Source organism: Natator depressus, chromosome 4 (genome assembly GCF_965152275.1).
Source record: "Natator depressus isolate rNatDep1 chromosome 4, rNatDep2.hap1, whole genome shotgun sequence".
NCBI lineage: Eukaryota > Metazoa > Chordata > Testudines > Cheloniidae > Natator > Natator depressus.
In genome coordinates this window covers 130954117-130977714 of record NC_134237.1, presented here as the reverse complement: position 1 = coordinate 130977714, position 23598 = coordinate 130954117, and the positions used below count along the sequence as shown (strand labels likewise).

Below are 23598 nucleotides of genomic sequence, written 5' to 3'. Positions count from 1 at the left end.
CCTTTTCTTTTTGCGAATACAGACTAACACGGCTATTACTCTGAAGCTTAGCCTTGCTGAGAACGTATCCACCTGTTTCGGGCAAGTTTGCACTTGGCATGGCTAAGCCATGCATCCACTCCTGCTGCCTGTTCTCCCATAGCAACACTGCTATTTATATTCATACTACCTGTAGCTCATAGTGTAAAAAAATAGCCATTTTTTTTAAACAGTAGGAGTGCTAATCCAACTATTCTTGCCAAAGTGTAATTTAGGGAAATCCATTGCACCTCCTTATGTTTCCCTTGGATTTTAAATGCACTTAGTATTGTTTGCTATTTGTCTTAATAGTTTCATGGAGTTTCTCTGTTCTGTGAGAATAGTTGATGTGTTTCACCCCTACAGTTTTCTTACCCACTCATTGGACTGTTGTAAAATTTCAGTGGTTAGCTTTTTAAAACACTTAGAGATTCTTGAGCAGAAAGCAGTGGAGAAGATTAAATTATTATTATTATTAAGTATTGTTATACTTATTATTAATATTCATATTACTGTTGATGGAATGAGAATGTAATTTTGTTAAGAGAGTTATGATTTCATTCTAGCTTCTTTTCCTTACATAGCCCCATCATGTGAATGGGGACATGTGCTTACTGCCTCTTCCCTTTTCCTTGAATCATCTGAGATGAAACAGAGCAGTGGAGATATAAAAGCAGATTACAATTCACAGCTGGGAGGCAGTTGGTTCTTAAATTAGGAGTTTGTGGTGGACACTATGTAAATGGCTGGCAATGAAGAAATTAGAATAATTTAGCTTTCCAGAGTAAGTGATTCTGACCTTCTAAACGAAGGCATCTGCAAGCTTTCATTGAAAAGGTGAGGACGACGGATCCTCATCAACTGTAAATTGTCGTACAGTGGAGGTATGGCAGTTTACACCAGCTGAGCTTCTGCCTCCAGAAGTTTTTTTTTTTTATAAGCACTAAATTGTAACAGAACAATTTTTGTACATTAGTGTCTTCTGAGCCGAACTGTATGATTTATCCCATGGAAATGCGGCTATTTTTTTCCAGTTTAGCACTGTCAATAGCCAATCCAAGTTGAAAGGCATTCTTAAACTACTCTAAAAATCTTATCAGTACAAACCTTTAAATTGGTATGCCGATGTATGTAATTATACTGAGGTTGTCTTGAGAAAAACGTATCTAAAAATGTGAATAATTTTTCTAGCATACAAGGTTCTAGTTTCAACAAATATATTATTATATCCTGAGAGCCTAATCCTTTCGAGGTGATGAGAACCAGGCAATGCCAGTGACTTCCTGGAGCTGGTCCTTTCTAGAGCCTGAATGTTTACTTCCTTGTAATTTTAAATTCAGTGTGATGAAAGCAACCCCAAAGTGGTGCCTATATTTCTTTATCTTAGAACGTAGTTTTAATGTGAGTGATCACTTGACCCCAGATTTTCAAACTCCCAGGAGGTGCTAGGCCAATATTTAGGGGCATTTCACAAAATCCCTGCTACTGACTAACTCTAGAGGCATCTGCATTCCCTAAGTGCCTAAATTTTCACTGTAAAAGTCCCTAGGTGCCTGAGTTTCCGCTGCTGGGTATGCACACTGCCACCTCAGACAGGACCCCAGACACCTATCTCTCGCCTCAGCCCCAGTGGGATTCTCAAAGTAGTTGTTATCCTGCCTATCTTGCCTACAGGGCCCAATGAAGGAAACATGCTCAGGGCTGTGAATTCCACTGATTGGCTACGTGCCTAAAAGTTAGGCATTGCCAGGCCTAAGTTGCCTCTATGTATCTAGCTCCTAATAGGAGCTTTTCAAAAGCAGCTACGCAGGTTAGGCACCGAACTGCCATTGAAATCAATGAGAATTAGGCTTTACATAATACTACTAGGTGCCAGTCCTGTCTACTGTTGAAAACCTGCCCCGTAGGGCCAGATCTATAAAGGTACTTACACATTGCAGTGCCTCACCCCTAGTTGCGCCACCACCTAATGGAAGTCTCAGCCCTGAGTTAGGTGCCCAGACTCCCCGTGCATTGTATGGGGAGAGTCAGGTGCCTAAGGAAGTAACTCTCATCCTGTCCAAGATGGCCAGGAGTGAAATGCTGAGGAGAGAGGCAGGAAGAGAAAAAGGGTTTAAGGGTGCCCATGGCTTTGGTTTGAGCGAGGGCTCCAAGCAGTGCATTAGCTGTGTAATGGCATCAGTGCTTGGTGACTTTATGAATGCCAACAGGCAGAAGGTTAGGCGCCTAAGGGGCTAGGCAGCAGCTGAGTGGCAATTTTGAGAATGTCACTGGCTTCAAATTATGGACTCGGGTGTCTAAAGAGGTGGTGAGGTGCGCTGTAACAGGGCACGGCAGGGCCCCTTTTGCTCCTGCCTCTGTTAGGTTCACCAAGTCACTCTGATCCCCTGGGGTTAGTAACCACCGGTGCAGTTTAGTCACCAACTTGGTCCCACCACCATTTCATCCCTGCTTATGCTTTGACTCCCTGCCTTTTCCTTGCTCCCACCCTGGCTTCCTTCCTCTGAGGCTTTTATACAGCCCCAGGCTAATTAGGCGGTAGCTGTCTCTGCTTCCCCTATTAGGGCCAGGTTACCCCCAGCCAGCACTAATGTATTCCCTTAAATGGGAACTTGCATGGCAGAGGGCTGAATCAGCAACCCTTTGCCCAGCACCCTGTCACAGCACAAATACCTTATGTGGAAAAGGAAGGGATTGAAGCTGTGTCCTCGCACATAGTGTTCTTAGGAACTCTTGAGAACTCATAAAGGCATAGCACCCTGAAATTAACAGGTAATATTAGTGATACAGTTATCCCGCCATTTTAAAATCCAGCTGCAATATTTGTCTTTCTGATTTCTACTGGCTGATGACATGCCATGCAAAGAAGAATATCCTTCTATTTGGATTGGATTACTGCAATACATTCTCCACTTGATGACCATTCAGAGGATTTAATTGGTGCAGGAGGCAGCAGCCAAATTACTCAACAGTGTTAGATGCAATTATGGGTGCATTTTTCACCCTAGAAGTGTCAGTAGAAAGTGACCTTGTTATGTAAATGAAGAGCAAAGTTCTGTTTATAGTTTGTAAAACACTCTGGGATCCTTTGGGTTGAAAGTCGCTATATAGTAGAAATATATAATTAACTATTGTATTAATTGCACTTATCTATTATACCACACACACTTTCAGACATATTATCTGATAACAATCCTATGGCTGAAAGGGACCTTGAGAGGTCCTCTAGTCCATCCCCCTGCACTGAGGCAGGACCAAGTATACCTAGGCCATCCCTGACAGATGTTTTTCTAATCTATCCTTAAAAACCTCTAATGATGGGGATTCCACACCCGCACTTGGAAGCCTATTCCAGTACTTAATTATCATTATCGTTAGAAAGCTTTTCCTATTATCTAACCTAAATTTCCCTCGCTGCAGATTTAGCTCATTACTTCGTGGCCTACCTTGAATGGACATGGAGAATAACTGATTACTTTTCTCTTTATAACAGTCCCTAAAATACCTGAAGACTGCTGTCAGGTCCCCCCTCCACCCCCCGCCCCCCAGTCTTCTTTTCTCAAGACTAAACATGCTCAGGTTTTTTTAACCTTTCCTCAGAGGTCAGGTTTTCTAAACCTCTGATCCTTTGTGTTGCTCTCCTCTGGATTCTCCAATTTGTCCACACCTTTCTTATAGTGTGGTGCCAAAACTGAAACCAGGACTCCAGCTGAGGCCTCACCAGTGCCAAGTAGAGTGGGATAGTTGCCTCCCGTGTCTTACACGCGACAATCCCGTTAATACACCCGCAAATGATATTAGTCTTTTATGCAGCTGCATCACGTTGTTGACTCGTATTCAATTTGTGAGCCACTGGAAGCACCACTTCCGTTTCAGCAGTATCACTGCTGAGCCAGTTATTCCCCATTTTTTAGTGAATACTGACTATGCAAATATCATTTATACAGTGATGTTTAATATTAAAGTAACAGGCAGATGATTGAAACAATGGTCAGTTTATCTAATATTTTTGATGTTACTAACTAAAAAATATTGGTGTTTTATTTAAGCCTTTTCTCCCACCTTTGAAACCTCCAACTTTTTCCCCTCTTGCGATTTTTCTTTTAAACGGCTCAATGGGATTTATGCATCGTTATGGAAACTATCCTGGATCTTGAATGGCTCTGGGGCTAACATGCACAACAGATGTTGTGGAAAAAATACATACTACAGTCATGCATAGCTGGATGTACCGTTTACATAAATAAACCATTTGCCATTGCAGAGCCATAATGTTCCCATAAGTTCAGCATCACAGAGTAGCATCAGAAGAATACGTTTTGTCCACTAATTAACCACTTTGTGATAACATGTAAATGTGGTATTTTTAATGGCAATTGCTGTTGTGCAGCAACGAGTGAAATCAAGCCCTAATCCTGATTGGGGTCTCTGAAGCCTACTGAAGTCAACAGAAACACTCCCCTACCCCCCCGCCCCCCGGATGAGAAGATGAGAGATAAATGTTAGTCACATCATTTGACATACACCAGGAAGCTGCTCAGATGTGATGGTGATGAGGGCTTAATAGGAGCCTTTCTTGACTGGAATATTGGATTGTTTCCACATTACTAATATATTACTAATTGTTTAAGCATCCCAGGCCAAATTACATTCATCTGTGTGACACAGTAAACCAGGGAACACATCTACACATTATTGTTTATAGTGGAGTTATAGAAATCAGACATTGAACTCATATACATAATGAAGCTTTGTGCTCCAAACATATTAACATGTTCTCCATCTCATGGTTTACTCCTCTTACATTGCCTTCATTTTACTGTGCATGCCAAAACCAAATATGTGTGGGTAGCTGTCCCCTTAAAGGGAATACTGCCGGCTGGTCTATACTCCCCATCATGTGCCATAGCCCTTTAACTGTTTGGGCTGGTCCGATACTCAATGCCTGAGGAGATATGGGGAGAGGAAAGGGGTCCCAGGAAGAAATAGCATTTACAGGGACTCCTGTTCTGTATTTTTTAAGGGACTATGATCTGGAACCGTGCTGAGAGGATGGGACAAAGTGCTTCTCTTCCCCAGCCAAAGAAGAATGAGCTGGGAGTAGGGGCAAGCATAAATGCTGCCCTCCTCCTGCATAGAGGGCAGATACCTGTAGACACTGCAGAGAGCAAGAAGGCTTCTATGAGGGCCCAGAGTTTAGGGAGAAGACAGCAGCAGGGGGAAATAGGCCTGCTGAACCCTCCCAGCCCGAGGGTGACTGGGAAAAGGGCCAGCTGGAGGAGAAGCTGCCGCAGGCTTGACAGCTGGCCCAAAGTAGGACTCCAGCTCCAAGGAAAAGAGGCCCCAGTCTTAAGGAGAGGGACAGAAGGATTGTCTGATGTACAACCCAGTTCTGGGAGGAGGGCTGGGACCTCCTGCACATGGGTGGAAACTGAGCAGGATTTTGAAACAGGTGTGAGAATGGGTGGGTGTGAACTTGAGTGGCTAAATAAGTAAGTTACCCTCTGTAAAATGAGAGAGTAAACCAGACCTGCAAAGAGGGATTGAACTCGTCTGGGTAACTGTTTGAAAAGACCCCAGGGGCACTGAGTGCAGCTTGCCTTCAGGGCCACAACAGGCCAAAAGGGGTATGCTGGAGAGGCACATGCCTTTATGACTGTTATATCTGCATCTCTGTGATGCTGTGTACAGAGAGCGAATTGATGCCACTGGCAGGGCGATAGTGCTAATTACACCAACAAAGATCTGTCCGGAGATGTTTAATGTGATTGCAAACCCATGAAGACAGTTGGGAATTTTGAGTTTGGCACTTGTGTTAATGAACAAGTTACTAGTCTCCACTGAGCCACAGCCTGGAACTGACTTAAAGCTTGGAAGGTCCCTGAATAAACACGATAGGTCAGTTAGGCAAGGTAGTTTACATACAGTAATCTTTCTGCTCTGTCCTTGCAGATTTTCTGTGTGAGCTGAGCCAGCCTACCTCTATGTAAATGCCTCTACATAAACAACAGTATTAACAAGAAAGGCTTGTCTAGGAATAAGAATCCCAAGTGGGGCTCTTTTCCTGATCTATGCAAAGTTTCCCACTGCTCCTTCACTTAATCATGGAAATAGACAAGAGAAAAATGGGACATACACATTAAAACTGAGTATGTGATAAATCCCTAACAAAATCGTGTGTGTACACAGTTACACGCACACACTTTGAATTAGGACAGATTGAGTGAGTGCATATTATTAGGAGGCATTTCTACTATTCAAAAATGAAAATATATCCTGGTATTACTTAAAAGCATAGTTGAAATCCTGGCCCCAGTGAAGTCAATGGGAGTTTTGCCATTGACTTCAGTGGAGCCAGAAATTCACCCCATGTGTCTAAGAGTTAAAAAGGTTTGTTGTCTTCTTGGGAGGGTGCTAGAAAGAAGGAAGCAGAAGATTTTTTTTTTTAATAGATGAGTGGAAGGCCCTTTCTTAAACTAAAGCTGGGGAAAGTATAAAATTAAATAGGATGGATTTTTCTAAAAAAAATGACATAAATGTAGGCAATTTTTTCCACAGTAAAGGTTCAGCTGAGCGTTAAACCATTGCCTGTTTTCCCAAAGTGATTCAAAGCATGTTAGCCAATTGAAATTGTGATATATATGTTGAACCTTGTCTAACTATGTTACTGTGCCAGGGTGCAGAGATAAAAAAGGGTTAATTAAATATGGCTTTCTCAAGTGACAAAAGGTTAACTGGTGCTAATTCTCATTAAAATGTCCGTAGTATACTGTTCTCTGGCAGCTTTGTCATTTGAACATCTATCCCTATTTTGCTCTAGTTAATCTGGTTAAAATTGGTTTGTATGTGGCTGATATATATCTATATATACAGAGAGAGAGAGAAAGTGTTTAAAACTTTCTATCACTTCCAAATTTTTTTGTTGTTTTTCTTAATATGTCAGATATTACATATTTTTACTTAATGTATGGCTAATGCAGTATTCTATTCAGATTATTCATATGAGGACCTGACTTTTCATCCAAAATATGTTTTCCTGACCATTGTCTCCACTTAGCCTGGGGTTTTCAAATATCATTGACATTTACCTTTATTTGATAGGATAGGTGGAATAGTCTTCTCCTGACCCGACTTAGTCTCCTTTTATAGACCATAGGGCTAAAAATACCAGTGCATATTTTCCTATCTTCCCACTTAAAGCTGCCACTTGGGTCTGTTTTGTCTGTTTTTTCTAGTACTTCGTTTCAGTTCATCACTTTTATGAAGATGTTGAACGGAAACATAGTTTTAAAAGAGTGATGTTGTTCGGCAGTGAAAAGAAGATATTAGGACTGGTATATTTCTGAAGATGAATGTATACCTTAACAGTGTGGTGTTGCAGTTGTGAATAAACTCTAATCGTGGAGGCATCTACCAAGGTGATAGTTAAAAGTATGTTAAGGAACGGTAGCTGTTGGATCAATAGATAATCTTCCCACCTATCTCCTTTGGGCTAAATTACTGGATAAATGACAGCAGGTCTGTCTTGGTCATGCAACATGTCATACATGATGAGACTGAGCTATCCCAGCTTTCACTTATCTGAGCAGAGAAGACAGAAGGTGTCTGAGTGTGTAAAAACGATAGCATCTTCTGATTCCTTCTCACACAGCTGGAGAAGGGTTTTTTTTTTTGTATTGTAATAAATTGAACCATTATTCTGTCTAGCCTTCCAGATAAGACGTCTTAAAGGGAAAAGTAGGTAGTTTCTTTCATACTTTTTACCTTGAAGTCTTCCTCTTTATTGATGACATAACAACAAATGTACCGTCTGTCTGCACCAGAACAATGCAGCTCCTGTAATCACAGAAGCAACTTTGAGTCCTGTGTAGCACCTACCTCAGCCCTGTTTGTACGTGGGTTTACAGTCACCTTTCTTCTGGCTAATCAAATCTAGCTTTTGAGGCTTTTGAGGCTGAGTAATAATGCTCAGTCGGGTGATTATTCAGCATACATGATCTCAGCTCAAGGTCCCTTTTTCATCTCTATGCCTTTATAATAATGTTCATCACCACAATTATCTAAGCACCTCCAATATTAAAAATATCAATTCACCCTGAGTTGTGTTGCGTGTGTCAGTTTCAGGAGTTGTTTTTTTTTAACTCTAATAACTCACATTTGTGTAGTATTTAATTTTTATGCAAAACTGGCAGCAGAGTTCCTCTGTAATAGCTAAGCCTCCTCCCTAGAGTCTGATAACATCACATACACAATACACCATAGCTTTGGATTGACTGGCCTGCAACCCAGTAGCCCATCTCTTTTCCCCATACTGATTTCTAGGGCTGCAAAAGAATGTTCTGTAAATGCCTTCAAGCTGGTCAAAGTGGGTCTTGATTATTAAGCAGGTATAAGGAATAGCAGGTATCGTGGTTATGGAAATATGTTTAGAGAGAAAGATATAACTTTAGTTCAGTTTCATGCACCTGTGAACAGCTCATGAGAAAATTGTCTTAAGAATAAAAACCACTACATGTTAGAACACCTCATTGCACTGGAGGATGGAATTCCTTCCACACTGACTCCTAATTCTGTGCGTGGAGTATTTGGAATACTCTCGTTATTTGCTCTAAGTAAATTGAGTTACTGTATTAGCTTAAAAATAACTCTGTGGCAACTGTTGACTTTGACTTTGCTCAATTTATGGAGGCCAGTTAATGTTTTTCTGTTTCATGGTTCAGGAAGTATTTTTGACTGTTGAGTTTTGAGAGGGGGAAATACCTGGAGTGTCGCACACTTGGTTGTTCATGGAGGCTGAGCACTCTGTGCTCTCCAACTTTTTATGTGTAAATAGCTTTTTAGGCTTACAAACCATCTGAGAAGTTATCTGGGAGTGGGAGGGGGAAATTCTTAGCTTGGCTGTTCCCATAAATTGAGACTGTAGTGGAAGCTGAGGCTGTGAGAGTAATGAAATCCCCATTTCCCAGCTAATAGACATCACAGAAACAATGGAATCATAGGACTGGAAGGGACCTCAAGAGGTCATCAAGTCCAGTCCCCTTCATTCATGGCAGGATTGATTATTATCTAGACCATCCCTGACAGGTGTTTGTCTAACCTGCTCTTAAAAATCTCCAGTGATGGAGATGGAGATTCCACAACTTCCCTAGGCAATTTATTCCAGTGCTTAACCATCCTGACAGGAAGTTTTTCCTAATGTCCAACCTAAACTGCCCTTGCTGCAATTTAAGCCCATTGCTTCTTGTCCTATCCTCAGAGGTTAAGAAGAACAATTTTTCTCCCTCCTTCTTGTAACAACCTTTTATGTACTTGAAAACTGTTATCATGTCCCCTCTCCGTCTTCTCTTCTCTAGACTAAACTAATCCAGTTTTTTCAGTCTTCTCTCCCATGTCATTTTTGTTGCTCTTCTCTGGACTTTATCTAATTTGTCCACATCTTTCCTGAAATGTGGAGCCCAGAACTGGACACACTATTCCAGCTGAGGCCTAATCAGCGAGGAGTAGAGCAGAAGAATTATTTCTCATGTCTTCTCTACAAAACTCCTGCTAATACATCCCAGAATGATAATGGCTTTTTTTTGCAAAAGTGTCCGCAAACTTTATAAGAGTACTCTCTATACCCATTATCTCAATCATTGATGAAGATATTGAACAGAACTGGATCCGGAACTGACCCCTGCAGGACCCCACTAGATATGCCCTTCCAGTTTGACTGTAAACCACTGATAACTGCTCTCTGGGAATGGCTTTCCCCCCTATTCACAAGGCTTGTTACCCTGTCAAAGAAAGCTTTTAGGTTGGTTTGATGCAATTTGTACTTAACAAATCCTTGCGGACTGTTACTTATCAGCTTATTATCCTCTAGGTGTTTGCAAATCTATTGTTTAATTATTTGCTCCATTATTTTTCTGGGTACTGAAGTTAAGCTGATTGGTCTGTAATTTCCTGGGTTGTCCTTATTTCCCTTTTTTATAGATTGGAATTATATTTGTCCATTTCCCATCCTCTGGAATCTTTCTCATCTTTTACAGTTTTTTGAAGATAATCGCTAATAGATTCATAGAATATCAGAGTTGGAAGGGACCTCAGGAGGTCATCTAGTCCAACCCCCTGCTCAAAGCAGGACCAATCCCCAGTTTTGCCCCAGAACCCCCTAAATGGCCCCCTCAAGGATTGAACTCAGAGCCTTGGGTTTAGCAGGCCAATGCTCAAACCACTGAGCTATCCCTCCCCCCAAATACTTGTCAGGAGCCCATTGAAAAAGACCCATCCCAGTTGGCTGAAAAGAAATCAGACAAGGCGAGGAATGGCTCCCAGGCTATTTGGATGGTACTAAAATTGATGGAGATGGTACTGTGAAAATGTCCTGACAGAGATATAATATGTGAATAGTTAAGCTTGAGTTGTGATGCTGGAATCACTGACCTGGCTGAAGCTGATGCGTGTGCCCCGCATCTCCACCTTCCCCTGTATCTGGGTTACTCCATTCTACCCTCTCATGCCAGAGCGTCTTTGGGCCTCCCATTTTCTTCTCCCTCCCATGTCTGGGGCTGTGTGGGCCCCACATTCCCTTCTTCCACACATGCTATTGGTTCTGCATCTCTCTCTCACACTTCCAAAGTACTTTTCATGCCCCCTGGATTGGAAGGGAGGAACAGAGAAATACCATGATATTGGGTATAGGCCTCATTTTGTCAGTCAGTTCCCTTCAAGGAACGCAGGCAGAAGATCGACCCCATAACAATTTCTATACAAGAGTTTTTAAAGACTACAATAAATAAACTTTTATAACATATATATTTTCAGCCAACAACAGATGGGATTTGACAGAGCTGCTGGATGTTATGTAACATCATGTGCCCTACCATTTTTGCCAATAATGCTATTTATTTAAGGTGTTTGTCTTGCTCTCCTGTTTAAAACTGTGTCCTGGGGGAGGCATTGTAACCCTTTACCAATGTAAACAGCCATGACAGAGGAATTTCTCAAGAGGGAGTGACATGACTTCCAAAGCATATTGGGTCAATCAAAATCATGTGTTGAAATTAAGATGGTGTACATTTAGGCTGAATGTCGCCCAGAATTATCCTGAGCGTGAGTAGTCGTGTAACAGTCTCAGAACAGTCTCCCAAGAAATTACATTTGGGACATTCACAACTGAATTGCAAAGGCTAGATCCTCAGCTACAGTAGAGTTCTGCTTGCACAGGACCTGGTTGTGAGGGGGAGGGGAAGGGAGAAAAATATGGATGTATCCCATCTCTGTTCTCCCCCAGGACTTTTGATTTTGGTTCAGTCCATGGCATAATTTAAACAAGCCTCAGGTTCGCTGCTATAAATTATTGTGCCTTGCAATGGCTCTTAGAATGGCTGGAGATAGCCACAGCACAGCACGCTCTATCTTTGTCCCCCATCAGCCCTGGCTTGGCCCCTGCACTGAGAGGGCTGAACTCTGGGGGAATTACCAGCTGCCTGGTCAGGGCAGCTTTATGATCCATTTTAATGGGTGCTAAATGGAATTGCTTGATCCTGCATCACTGAAATCAAGGAAGGACTCAAGAAAAATTTACACTGCACCAAATTAGTACAAAAATGCTAGTCAATTGTTGCGTAGTGATGTGACTATTTAAAAAGTTCATCCTGAAGTGGCTTTAAATTCTGTTGATTAGCTTATTAATTATTATCATTTTGCTAATATACAGAGTAACTTGCATTGTTTATCAGCAGCTCTTTTTACATAACAATGAGGTATTATCCCTATGACAGCAATACATGGATTAAAACATTTCATACAGTTGTACCTCTTGCCACAGCTCTGTGATCAGAACTTCACCCGGTAGCCAGCTAGAAGAGAGAGGAGAAAGAGAGACCTTAAATAACATTACATACGTGGAGTCACGCAACAGAGAAATGAAAGTGGCATTGAATACTAATGTCACCAACCCTTGTTACTGCAAACAGTTAATATATATGTAACAGAGTTACTGGATTTTTTTTATGAGAGTACCACTTTATATTCTAAGTTTAAACTAGCACCTCGACTGTATTTATATATTATATAGACCAGCACACTTGACAATCCCTCTTTCTGTTGTCACAATTTAAATATGTTTTGATTACATATCATATCAGTCCAAATCTCTTTCCTTTTTTTATGTTAAATTTCACCTTGACAAACTGTAGGCTAACCACTTAAAAACATGGTGCCCACTAACTTGACTGACACACTAGGGACTTGGGGTAGGGGGAATGACACACCTGTAATGCACACTCACCAGTGGGCTACACAAATATTTTCTGTTGTAAAATATTGAAGGGGTATATTGTTCCTGTTCTCTCCTGTAGGTGTGTACAATTCACTTCAATCGGTTTATCATTGATTTTTTTCTGATCCTAAGGAGTAAATTTGTATTTTGTTTGAAATCCTATTGTCTTTTGCTACTGTAATGTTTGAATTTCGAGATTGAGAAAAGAGGATTTACAGATTCCTGAATGATTATAAATGCATTGGCCTTTTATCAAAATTAACATTACAGTAATACAAGTCAAACATTGACTCAGCTAACCGGTTAAAGCGGAGGATGAGAAGATGACCGTATAGAGTTGATAGCATAGTCATATGTCTTAGAGAAATCATTATTGAAAGGGTATGTTTAAAAAACCTTTTGAAAGTGAATTTTCAGTAGATCCCAGAAACATATGCAGTTAGGCTCTGTTGGAAGTACAAAATCTTGGTTAATGGTATGCGGGGGATAATTGTAAATATGATATTTGAAAACAGATGTGGGAAAAGAAAATGGGAGAAAGGATTGAAGAGATCTTTGTTGTTCATAAAAAAAAACCCTTATCAAATGGATTTCAATGTGATACAAAATTTAACGAATCTTTAGAGAAGCAGCCTTCTCTTAAAAGAAAGATAATACATCTGACAGTCACTTAAAGCTTTTTTGTAACTTGGAACCTTAAAACTTTTTTTTTTTTTTTTAACACTAAGGTGCAGAAAACTTCCCCTTTCTTTCCCTCCCCTTTTTAATCTTCATTGAGAATCTTTGCTTCGAGACTTCCTGCACAAGAGAGCGTTTTAAGTGGAAGTCTCCTTTATTCTATATCTAATGTCTGCCAGTACAATTCTTGTTACAGTCATATGGAACATTTTCATTCAGTCCTCAAGCTGTTTTGCTGCTTATTATCGTGTTTAACATACCCACCGCCTGGCAGGACAGAGATTAGAAACTCTTAATATTTGTTATATAGTGAGAGGTCTTGCCAGATTTTGGCAGCAAGTGCTATAGCATGCAAACATAATGTATCTGTGCAAAAGTTCTGAACGGTCTAGTGAGTCACATTAATCTCCCTTTTTTATCCTTTTATGAATTGTTCAAAAATCTGCTATACACAGCAGCGTCCCCTTAATAGTGTGGTTGATAACGTATATTGAAAAGAAACCTTGATTTGTGCTGTGATGGGTGCAAACAATACAGAGATAGATTTACTGCATGTATACATAGATATTTAGGTGGCTTTTGAAATGCTTCTTTTGATACATTTTCAGAATTTTAAAACCTGTATATTTAGACTGTATTTTTTTGCATCTTTGAACTGTTTTTTTCTAACTGTAAAAACATATTTTTTTAAATAGACTGGGAGAAAAGAAAAAGGGGACCCACTGAACATTGCCATTGACAAGATGACCAAAAAAACGAGGGATCTGCGAAGACAGGTACTTTGTGTTCATTATGCATGTTCATTTTCAAGGAAGTCATTGTTCTGCATGTTCAGACTCTCTTTGACAAGAGTAGAATTAGAAAAATGCATGATTTGTTTACAATTTATTATTACATTATAATTAATGGTGGCAGCCGGTTTGGTACCTGCTGAGTAACAATGGAGAAACTGAATTACCTGCTAGATGAATTACCCAGTGCTCCTTATGTCTGGGAGAAGGGAAAACACTCTAAGCTTTAGTTAACTCGGGAACCACTAAAGCCAGTTGTGCAGCTACCGACGTACGTGTTTATCTTTGCTCACATGAGTAGTCCCATTGAAATACACTAAACTATTCATGTGACAAACGTTAAGCACATGTGTAAGTGTTTGTAGGACGGGAGCCAAAGCCTCTAACATTTTAAAAGGAAACTCAGCTAAAATGCTTGTTAAATGGAAACGGCATATGAATAGGGAGAAGATGGAAAAACAGAAGTGAAAAGGTGCTTATTGCTTTTTCCATACTATTTTTTTTTCTTATTCTACTAGGCAATGTATTTTGTAACAGAATAATATGATGCAAAACTCTGCAACTGGGGATGGGAAATTGAGTCGGGGAGGATGGAGTTGGATTTTTCCCCCTAAATTAAATCTCCTTGGTGTTTTACCAATTTCACATTAAGGGTAGAAGGATCTTCCTCCTCTTTTGGGTGATGAAATCCCAGCTCTGAGTTGGTCCATGGATGAGACATTGTCAGAAAGGATCGGCTGGCCAATCAGACCATTGCTGTATACAAACAGACCAAACTATGCAAATAAGCATGGTAACATAAGCACCTAAGTCTGTATTTAGGTATCTGTCTAAGTAACCTTGCTTGCAGTGGTGCTAGGCATCCACAGTTTTTATGTATGTTAGTGCTCATCACCTTGAAAATTAGGCCATACATTTAGCTACTTCCCTTTTGACACCCAGGTTTGAAAATATTGACCTCAATGCCCATTGCAATACTGTAATAATAAAAACATTGCAGTTTTACAATGTGTTATAGTTGGACCCCCACACAGTGTGAATCATCAGCCATGCTGTAGGAAAGCTAACATTGTCTCTGTTGCTACAGTTAATGAGAGCAGAAAAATACTGTCTCTCTGCAGGTCCAGCCACCTGATTTGTGAGACCTCAAGCTGCAAGAGTGTGGTTTGCACCATATCTTGTTTCTCACTCTGTTCCCACTGCTAGAGTGAAGTACAAGGTCAACACACGAGTTGCTATTCTGTGTGGGGCTCCCAGCAGACACTTGTATTGCTCACGTCTGAAATCAGGTTCCAGTCTCAGAAGGGACTATGTAAAAATGGCACCTCCTTACTCAACACAACTGCTCCTTGTGTGCATTTGGCATCATCTCTACTACTTCAATCACAAAAATAAGTTGGAGCTAATCATGTGAGCAAAGTTAAGTGTATGTCAGTTTTTGTAGAATTGGAACCAAAACCGCTAACATTCTAACTGGGTTTTATTCCTGCTAGCCCTGAAGAGTCTGTTATTTATTCGAGTTATGGTAGTGGCTCAAAGCCCTTCTCATTATAATCAAATCACAAATGTAGTAGGTGGTATGGAAATGAACAGGAAGACAGAGTCACTGCACTGAAGAGTGTATAATCAGAGGGGAAATTGTCCACAGCTAAGAGACATAAACTGCATTCTATTTCTCCTTCTGCATCATCAAGAGAATGTGTGCTAATCTCCACTCAGTTACAGATAAGCAACCCCACGAAAGCAATGATATTACACCGGTGTCACTGAGGACATCATTTGAAGACAGGGTGTTTGCATGTGTGGGGTTGCCCAGTGGAGTTGGCAGGATTTGTCCAACAGATTCTTTATTATGGGCAATGAGGTTCAAGAAGAAATGAACCAAGTTTGAGAGTGCAAGCCTGGCAGTTTGCAATCTTTTTACTTGTGAATTAATCAAATTATAAGCAGACATTTTTCAGGGACAACAAACGTGGAGCTGCATCATGCCATCCGGGGGCATGGTTCAGTGTTCATGCCGTGCTCCCCATCAGTATCTGGCCTGGGCCAGGGAAGCTAATGATCCAACTAGCAGACCAAATTTGGTGATGAATCCTGGTCATGGGCTACCTGAGGCACATTGCACATATGCTAAGCAGAATAATACCCTTTTTACAGAGTCACTTTTTCGAATAGGAGCCTCTTTCAGTTCTTGTCAATCAGACTCCCCAAGCTCATTGTTATTGCCCTAGAACTGAGTGATCTACAAAATGAATTTGTGGGCAAGGGAGGGATTGTCTTCCATCTGTCAGAAAGGGCTCTCTTCCCAGGCTTCAGCAGTCAGGCTGATTTCTTTTTCCCAGGTCACTCTACTCCAGATCTCATTGAGGTTTTTATTTAGTTAGACAAAGGAATGCACAAACATGCTGACGTGGTTGTGGGTGGGGAATCTGGTGTTAAAAAATCCATCTCACAATTTCTAGCAGTATCAGTTTTCCTCTTTTGGAGGAATAACACCTTGTATAATCATCACTTTGAATCTTCTGGGTATTTGAAAAATATTACATAGATCTAATTTTTACACCTTTATGTCAACTGTGAATGAGAATAATATCAAACTGAGTCAGACTGAATCAGTGCTTAGAAGCAAGTGTCCCACAGCAACCTACTGCTTCTTGCTGCCACTTACTTTGTTTTCAGTTGTTTGGGAAAAGCAGAGAGTTCTGTGTCTGATAACAAGTTGTGCCAATTGGCAGGATTTTTTGCTTTTTTATACACACAAGTTTGTCTAAAGAAAACAAACCAGCCCCCCTAAATTGGAAACATCCTTCACACCATGCTACGGCTGACAAGAAAGATCACAGCAGTGAGAAGCCTGCTATTGCCAGTTATTTTGTTTGTATGTTCTCTCTATTGAGAAAAAATAATAAATCTATCGTTTAAATATTACAGCTAATCGGAAACAGCATGTACACACAATCTTTGAGACACTGTGACTCTGCAGTAACATTGGAACAAAGATAAGCAGGGAAGAATTTGGCTTACATGCAGGCTGAATGCACAGTGATGGCCAACATGGCTATAGATCATTTGGAGTAGAGTTAGCAGTATACCAGCTGTTCCACTGTCACCACCACTGGTGTTCCACCTGTCAATTCTGCTGCCTCCTGCCCTTGCTGCCACAGTCTCTGTGCCCCAGACTCTCCTCCAGTTTAGCAGCTGATCTGTTCAGCCACTATTTGCCAGTGTTTCTTTGAGTTACAGTAATCAAAGTGTTTTGACCTCTCCAAAACAACTACACCAATGGCAACCAAATCAGAGCTTTCTGTTGTGGAGAATTTAGAAGTTTTGGGGTTTAGTTCTGAATAGTCATGAAAACAGGTTTCAGAATCTCAGTCTTTTGTGAAATGGAGTTTACTTCCTCTGCAGAACTTTAGTTCACAGGATGTTATAATAAAAAAATAGGAATCAGGATTGTAGAGTTAAAATCCAAAAATCACTGAGATAACATTTTCATTTCAGTAAATACATTTGGTGGTCCAAGTCTTTCGAATTGTAGAAAACCATGAAACACATTATATATTTATATGTAAGTTTATATAATTCATAAATAAAACCCTCTGTATCATTGGCACACTTATTAATTGGTTTCCTGTATCAACCTACTAAAAGGATCTTTGAGAAAACCTCTCGATTTAACTCCATTTTTAGCACTTTTTCCAGGTCTCAGAAACTGTCCATGATTCTGTGCAACTTTTTTCTCTAGTGTAGACTACAGTAGGTGGAATTAGACAACATTCTCCAGGATATCCTTGGTCCTTCTTGTTACATCTCTTGTCTTAGCACTCGGGAGACAGCATATTATTTTATGCTCCTTATGTGGGGCAACGCCATTTAGAGGAAGTTGCATTACCGTTGCTTATGAACTCTGGGAAAAAATCGTATTTTACGGCACTTTGAAAGCCATTGAAAATTCATGTATACACTAGAGTCTCCAGGAGTAAAAACATGTCCTTTAGGCCAAGCTGTTAGACAAAGGAGACACCTAACCCTGAAAAATGTATGCTGTTGGAGTAGGTTTTATGGTATCTAAACCCATATAATGCAAATTATACCATGGATAGACTCTTACATAATGTTCTTAGTCTATGGACTCAAATCTATCTCTCTGGGTTCATGGCTTCCTTCATGATAGTAGCTGAGAGCTTCACAGGCACCACAATACCCAATTCAGGGGCCTTGTGAGGATTCATTAGATAATTTATAAAATAATTCTGAAGATTGAAAAGCTGTATATATTTGTTATGTAATAGTAGAATATCCAGAAGAGCTTGCAGCTTTAAATTAAGACTTAGATGAGCATTTGCTAGCAACTTATTTTGCAGAGGCAAAGTTGATGCAAAGTCATGTTACAGTCAGCTTGTAGATGAATAAATTAGCCATTTGACCCTCCCTTTCTAAGGTTGCATTGTATTACCAAAGATGAAGTTTCAGTTGTCCCCCAGAGAATTTGCAGTGTGATTGGTGACATTGCTTCATCCTGCTACATCAGAATGCTTCCTGATAAAATATTAACATTTCTGAAAGTGACTCCTCCCTGAGTGAACTTGCATATAACTTTGAACCTAAGGCCACTTGCAGCATCAGCCTTTCCTCATTGGAATCTCATCAGCTTCCTTCTTGAGGCTTAATATATCACTGCTTCGACTGCAGTGCCTCTATTGCTCTTGGTTGTGGAAATCAGGAAGCTGTTTCTGTGAAATCACTTGGTAGCACAAAGGGATACTTGATTTTGCCATGTATAATGTTTAGTGCATATGTACTGTTATTGTTTTTGTGTATATATGTACTTTAATTAAATCATTTGATCTAAAGCCTGGTACAAAGGTATATTGGTCTTGGATAGAAATCTGGGTACGTTGCTGAATTACTCAAAGTACAGGGAATGAGTGCACAATACAACAACGTGCTGAGCTCTTTCACCTTCCATTCAAGTCACTGCCAGCACTGAAGATACTGTGAATTTGAGGCATTTTGTAGGATTGCAAAAAGAAAAGGAGTACTTGTGGCACCTTAGAAACTAACCAATTTATTTGAGCATAAGCTTTCGTGAGCTACAGCTCACTTCATCGGACGCATCACTTTTCTTTTTGCGAATACAGACTAACAGGGCTGCTACTCTGAAACCTGTCATTTGTAGGATTGGACTCAGAAAGGTGTAGGTTTCTGGCAAGGTGTACATTTCTGGAACTATTTTTGTCTTCTACTATTTAATAGAACCATTAGTATATTTAGTCTATGAATAGTTGCTTTAAATAAATATCTAAATATCTGATGTCAAAATTAGGGGCAAGAGCCGGTTCCTAAACTTCATTTTAATGGTGGTTTGGACTTGAACTTAAAAGGCTTATTTGAATTCCCATGTCTTTTTGTTGCCCATCTCAAAATATATTTCTTCTAGATGTTTATCACTGTGACATTGAGTTTTTATGACACTTGAGAGTGCTTCGGAGGAAATGGATAGTGTTTTAATAATGCTGATTTACTCTTTCAGGTCTGCAGTAATTTCCTTACTGACTAATTATAAGGCTCAGTTTAATTTACTCTACACATAATGTTTACTGATGCACATATGGTGCCGTATTTCAGAAAACTATACCCATAACAGGTAGTTGTGTGTAACCCTTCCATCAAATGAAGAAAAAATTGATCTGGAACTTAAGTACTCATACCAGATTATTTTTGCATGGCAAAAAGTGAAGGAGCCACAGTTAATCTAAACTTTTCGGTAGGATCATGACTGTTCTATAAACTCACAGCAGTCATTGGCTTGAAACAGTTAATTTTTATTGTGTGATGCTGTGAACATATAGGCAGGTGTTTTCAGAGTATTATGCAAAGAGTGATGAGCCCTGCAGATAGTTTTGATATTATTCCCCGTACATAGAGTTCCATTAAAAGCTCACTGTTCACCAACCCAGCTTCCTGTACTAAGTCCAGAAACCTCCTATATTTAGACTAGAAGGAAGCATGCTTCCACAGATTTACGGAATTGCAAATGTTGAATGTTTAATGGCACCCTTCTTAATGTGAGAAAAAATCAACATGCAGGGGAAAGTCAATGGATAATGTTACAGTTACATCATGTAGACCAAGAATAGCAGACACAAGAGATACAGACACAGTTGCTAGTACCTTGTGTATATTGCAGCAAATTACTGCATCTGGCACACACAATATGTGAGACATCTTGGGAAGGACGAGACCCAGTCTAGGCTCCTTGCCTGATACTTTTGGCCACGGGTCTTTAAGAAATAGATAATTTCTGTGCTTCATGTCCCAAATGCCAATTAACAATCCCTAGGGGAATCCTGTGGGCTCCACTAATACTGCTCCCCTTGGTGGAGACTGCCTTTGAAAGAATTGGAATTGACTTTATAGGACCTCAAGAGTGGAGTGCTTCTGGACATGAGCACATACTTGTCATCATGGACTATGCCACCAGCTACCTGGAAGACATATCACTATGGACTACAGCTGCTAAGACTACCCCCACTTTGCCATTAAAACAGATTCTTAGGACAAGATGGCTTTTTTCTGCACCACTAGGCCTATTTTAATTTAAGATCGTGCACTTTGGAACACATGATGATGGCCACTTTTCAATGTTGGATGGACCGATTACTCCAACAGCATAATCAATATGCAGTGGCATACTTGGATGATGTAGGTTTCAGAGTAACAGCCGTGTTAGTCTGTATTCGCAAAAAGAACAGGAGGACTTGTGGCACCTTAGAGACTAACCAATTTATTTGAGCATGAGCTTTCGTGAGCTACAGCTCACTTCATCGGATGCATACTGTGGAAAGTGTAGAAGATCTTTTTATACACACAAAGCATGAAAAAATACCTCCCCCCACCCCACTCTCCCACTGGCAATAGCCCATCTAAAGTGATCACTCTCCTTACAATGTGTATGATAATCAAGTTGGGCCATTTCCAGCACAAATCCAGGTTTTCTCTCCTCCCCCCCTCCCCCGCCCCACACACACAAACCCACTCTCCTGTTGGTAATAGCTTATCTAAAGTGACCACTCTCCTTACAATGTGTATGATAATCAAGGTGGGCCAGTTCCAGCACAAATCCAGGGTTTAACAAGAATGTCTGGGGGGCGGGGTAGGAAAAAACAAGGGGAAATAGGTTACCTTGCATAATGACTTAGCCACTCCCAGTCTCTATTCAAGCCTAAGTTAATTGTATCCAATTTGCAAATGAATTCCAATTCAGCAGTCTCTCGCTGGAGTCTGGATTTGAAGATTTTTGTTGTAATATCGCAACTTTCATGTCTGTAATCGCGTGACCAGAGAGATTGAAGTGTTCTCCGACTGGTTTATGAATGTTATAATTCTTGACATCTGATTTGTGTCCATTTATTCTTTTACGTAAAGACTGTCCAGTTTGACCAATGTACATGGCAAAGGGGCATTGCTGGCACATGATGGCATATATCACATTGGTGGATGTGCAGGTGAACGAGCCTTTGATAGTGTGGCTGATGTTCATCACAGGGCCTAATAACACCAGCGTATGTGTATGGGGGTGGGGGGGTGAGAAAACCTGGATTTGTGCTGGAAATGGCCCACCTTGATTATCATGCACATTGTAGGGAGAGTGGTCACTTTGGATAAGCTATTACCAGCAGGAGAGTGAGTTTGTGTGTGTGTGTTTTTTTTGGGGGGGGGTGAGAAAACCTGTATATGTGCTGGAACTGGCCCACCTTGATTTTCATACACATTGTGAGGAGAGTGGTCACTTTGGATAAGCTATTACCAGCAGGAGAGTGAGTTTGTGTGTGTGTGTTTTTTGGAGGGGGGTGGGGGGGTGAGAAAACCTGGATTTGTACTGGAAATGGCCCACCTTGATTATCATACACATTGTAAAGAGAGTGGTCACTTTGGATGGGCTATTACCAGCAGGAGAGTGAGTTTGTGTGTGGGGGGGGCGGAGGCTGAGAAAACCTGGATTTGTGCTGGAAATGGCCCAACTTGATGATCATTTTAGATAAGCTATTACCAGCAGGAGAGTGGGGTGGGAGGAGGTATTGTTTCATGGTCTCTGTGTATATAATGTCTTCTGCAGTTTCCACAGTATGCATCCGATGAAGTGAGCTGTAGTTCACGAAAGCTCATGCTCAAATAAATTGGTTAGTCTCTAAGGTGCCACAAGTACTCCTTTTCTTTTTGCGAATACAGACGAACACGGCTGTTACTCTGAAACCGGAGAGTGGGTTTGTAGGGGGGTGGGGGAGAGAAAACCTGGATTTGTGCTGGAAATGGCCCAACTTGATTATCATACACATTGTAAAGAGAGTGATCACTTTAGATGGGCTATTGCCAGAGGGAGAGTGGGGTGGGGGAGGTATTTTTTCATGCTTTGTGTGTATAAAAAGATCTTCTACACTTTCCACAGTATGCATCCGATGAAGTGAGCTGTAGCTCGCGAAAGCTTATGCTCAAATAAATTGGCTAGTCTCTAAGGTGCCACAAGTACTCCTTTTCTTTTTGGATGACGTAGTTATCTATATCAAGGATTGGGACTCCCATTCCTGAAAGAAGCTGGGTTAACAGCAAACCCAGCTAAATGTGCAATAGGAAAGGAAGAAGCTCATTGCTTGGGACCCAGAGCTGGTGGAGGACAAGTCCATTGGTGGATAAAGTTCATGCCTCACAGGCATACAAAACCCCATGACCAAAAGGCAAGTGCGAGCCTTCCTAGGCTAACCTGGGTACTGTCACTGATTTATACCCCATTTTGCCTGACCTAACTAGGGATGCCTCCCCAAGACAGGCACTCTGGACACCCACCTGCAAAACTGCCTTTCAAAAACTCAAGACCATACTCTGCGGACACCCAGTGCTGTATAGCCCAAACTTTGAAAAGGGGATCATACTACAAACAGACACATTGGTGATAGGACTAGGGATGGTCCTTTCTCAAGAGGTAGATGGAGAAGAACATCTGATAGTATATATCAGCTGGAAACTTCCCCTGCAAGAACATATGCTCAGTGATAGAAAGAATGCTTGGCTACCAAATGGACAATAGAAAGCCTGTGGTACTATCTTCTAGGGAATGAGTTCACACTTGTTAAGGAGCATACCTTGCATATGATCCCATGAGATGATACCTGTCATTACAACCATATGTCTTTTGGATAGAGCACCAAGCAGGAAGTTTTCATTGCAACACCATTTTTTGGTCCAGGGACCTGGCCTATGCCAGCCAAGGCTGGGCTTTGGCCTTGCAGGAGAGGATATTAACAGGGTCGACAATCCCCAGACTGCACTGTGGTAGAGCGGGAGCCGAGTCTGTCCTGTTTACAAGCAAGCAGCTTGACCATAACCCCAGGCAGCTGCCACAGCTGCCAATCATTGAGGCAGGCACCCACAGCTGCAACCCATATAGGAAACAAGGTCTGCTTTAAAGGGGAGAGTGCAGAGAAGGAAAGAAAAGCAGAAAGGCCTGGGACAACAAAGGGGTGACAGCCTCACATCAGGCCGCCTTTGAGAAAACAGCCAGAAGATGGAAGGAAACTGCAAGCCCAAAAAGTGAAGGACATAATTATATATATATAATTGTGACGGGTCAAGGCCAGATGGCTATAGAAAAGTAGTGGGAGATAGATATATTAGCTCCAAGCTAAGCAAATCCCTGGTACCAGGATAAGTGAAATGGCAGGTCAGTTAAGACACCTGGGGCCAATTAAGAACTTTCCAGAAGGCAGGGAGAAGGCTAGGTTGATTGGGACAGCTGAAGCCAATCAGGGGCTGGCTGAAACTAGTTAAAAGCCTCCCAGTTAGTCAGGT

At 41.0% G+C, this 23598-nt stretch overlaps 1 protein-coding gene across 2 annotated transcripts in view; it reads left to right on the top strand.

Annotated features, from left to right (window-relative positions):
• Nucleotides 1-23598, top strand: part of CTNNA2 (catenin alpha 2) — a 775311-nt gene that overhangs the window by 590406 nt on the left and 161307 nt on the right. For both annotated transcript variants that reach the window (XM_074951902.1, XM_074951903.1), the window contains exon 9: nucleotides 13657-13737. In XM_074951902.1, coding sequence (XP_074808003.1) covers nucleotides 13657-13737 — 81 coding nt within the window. The remainder of the gene's footprint in view (nucleotides 1-13656; nucleotides 13738-23598) is intronic.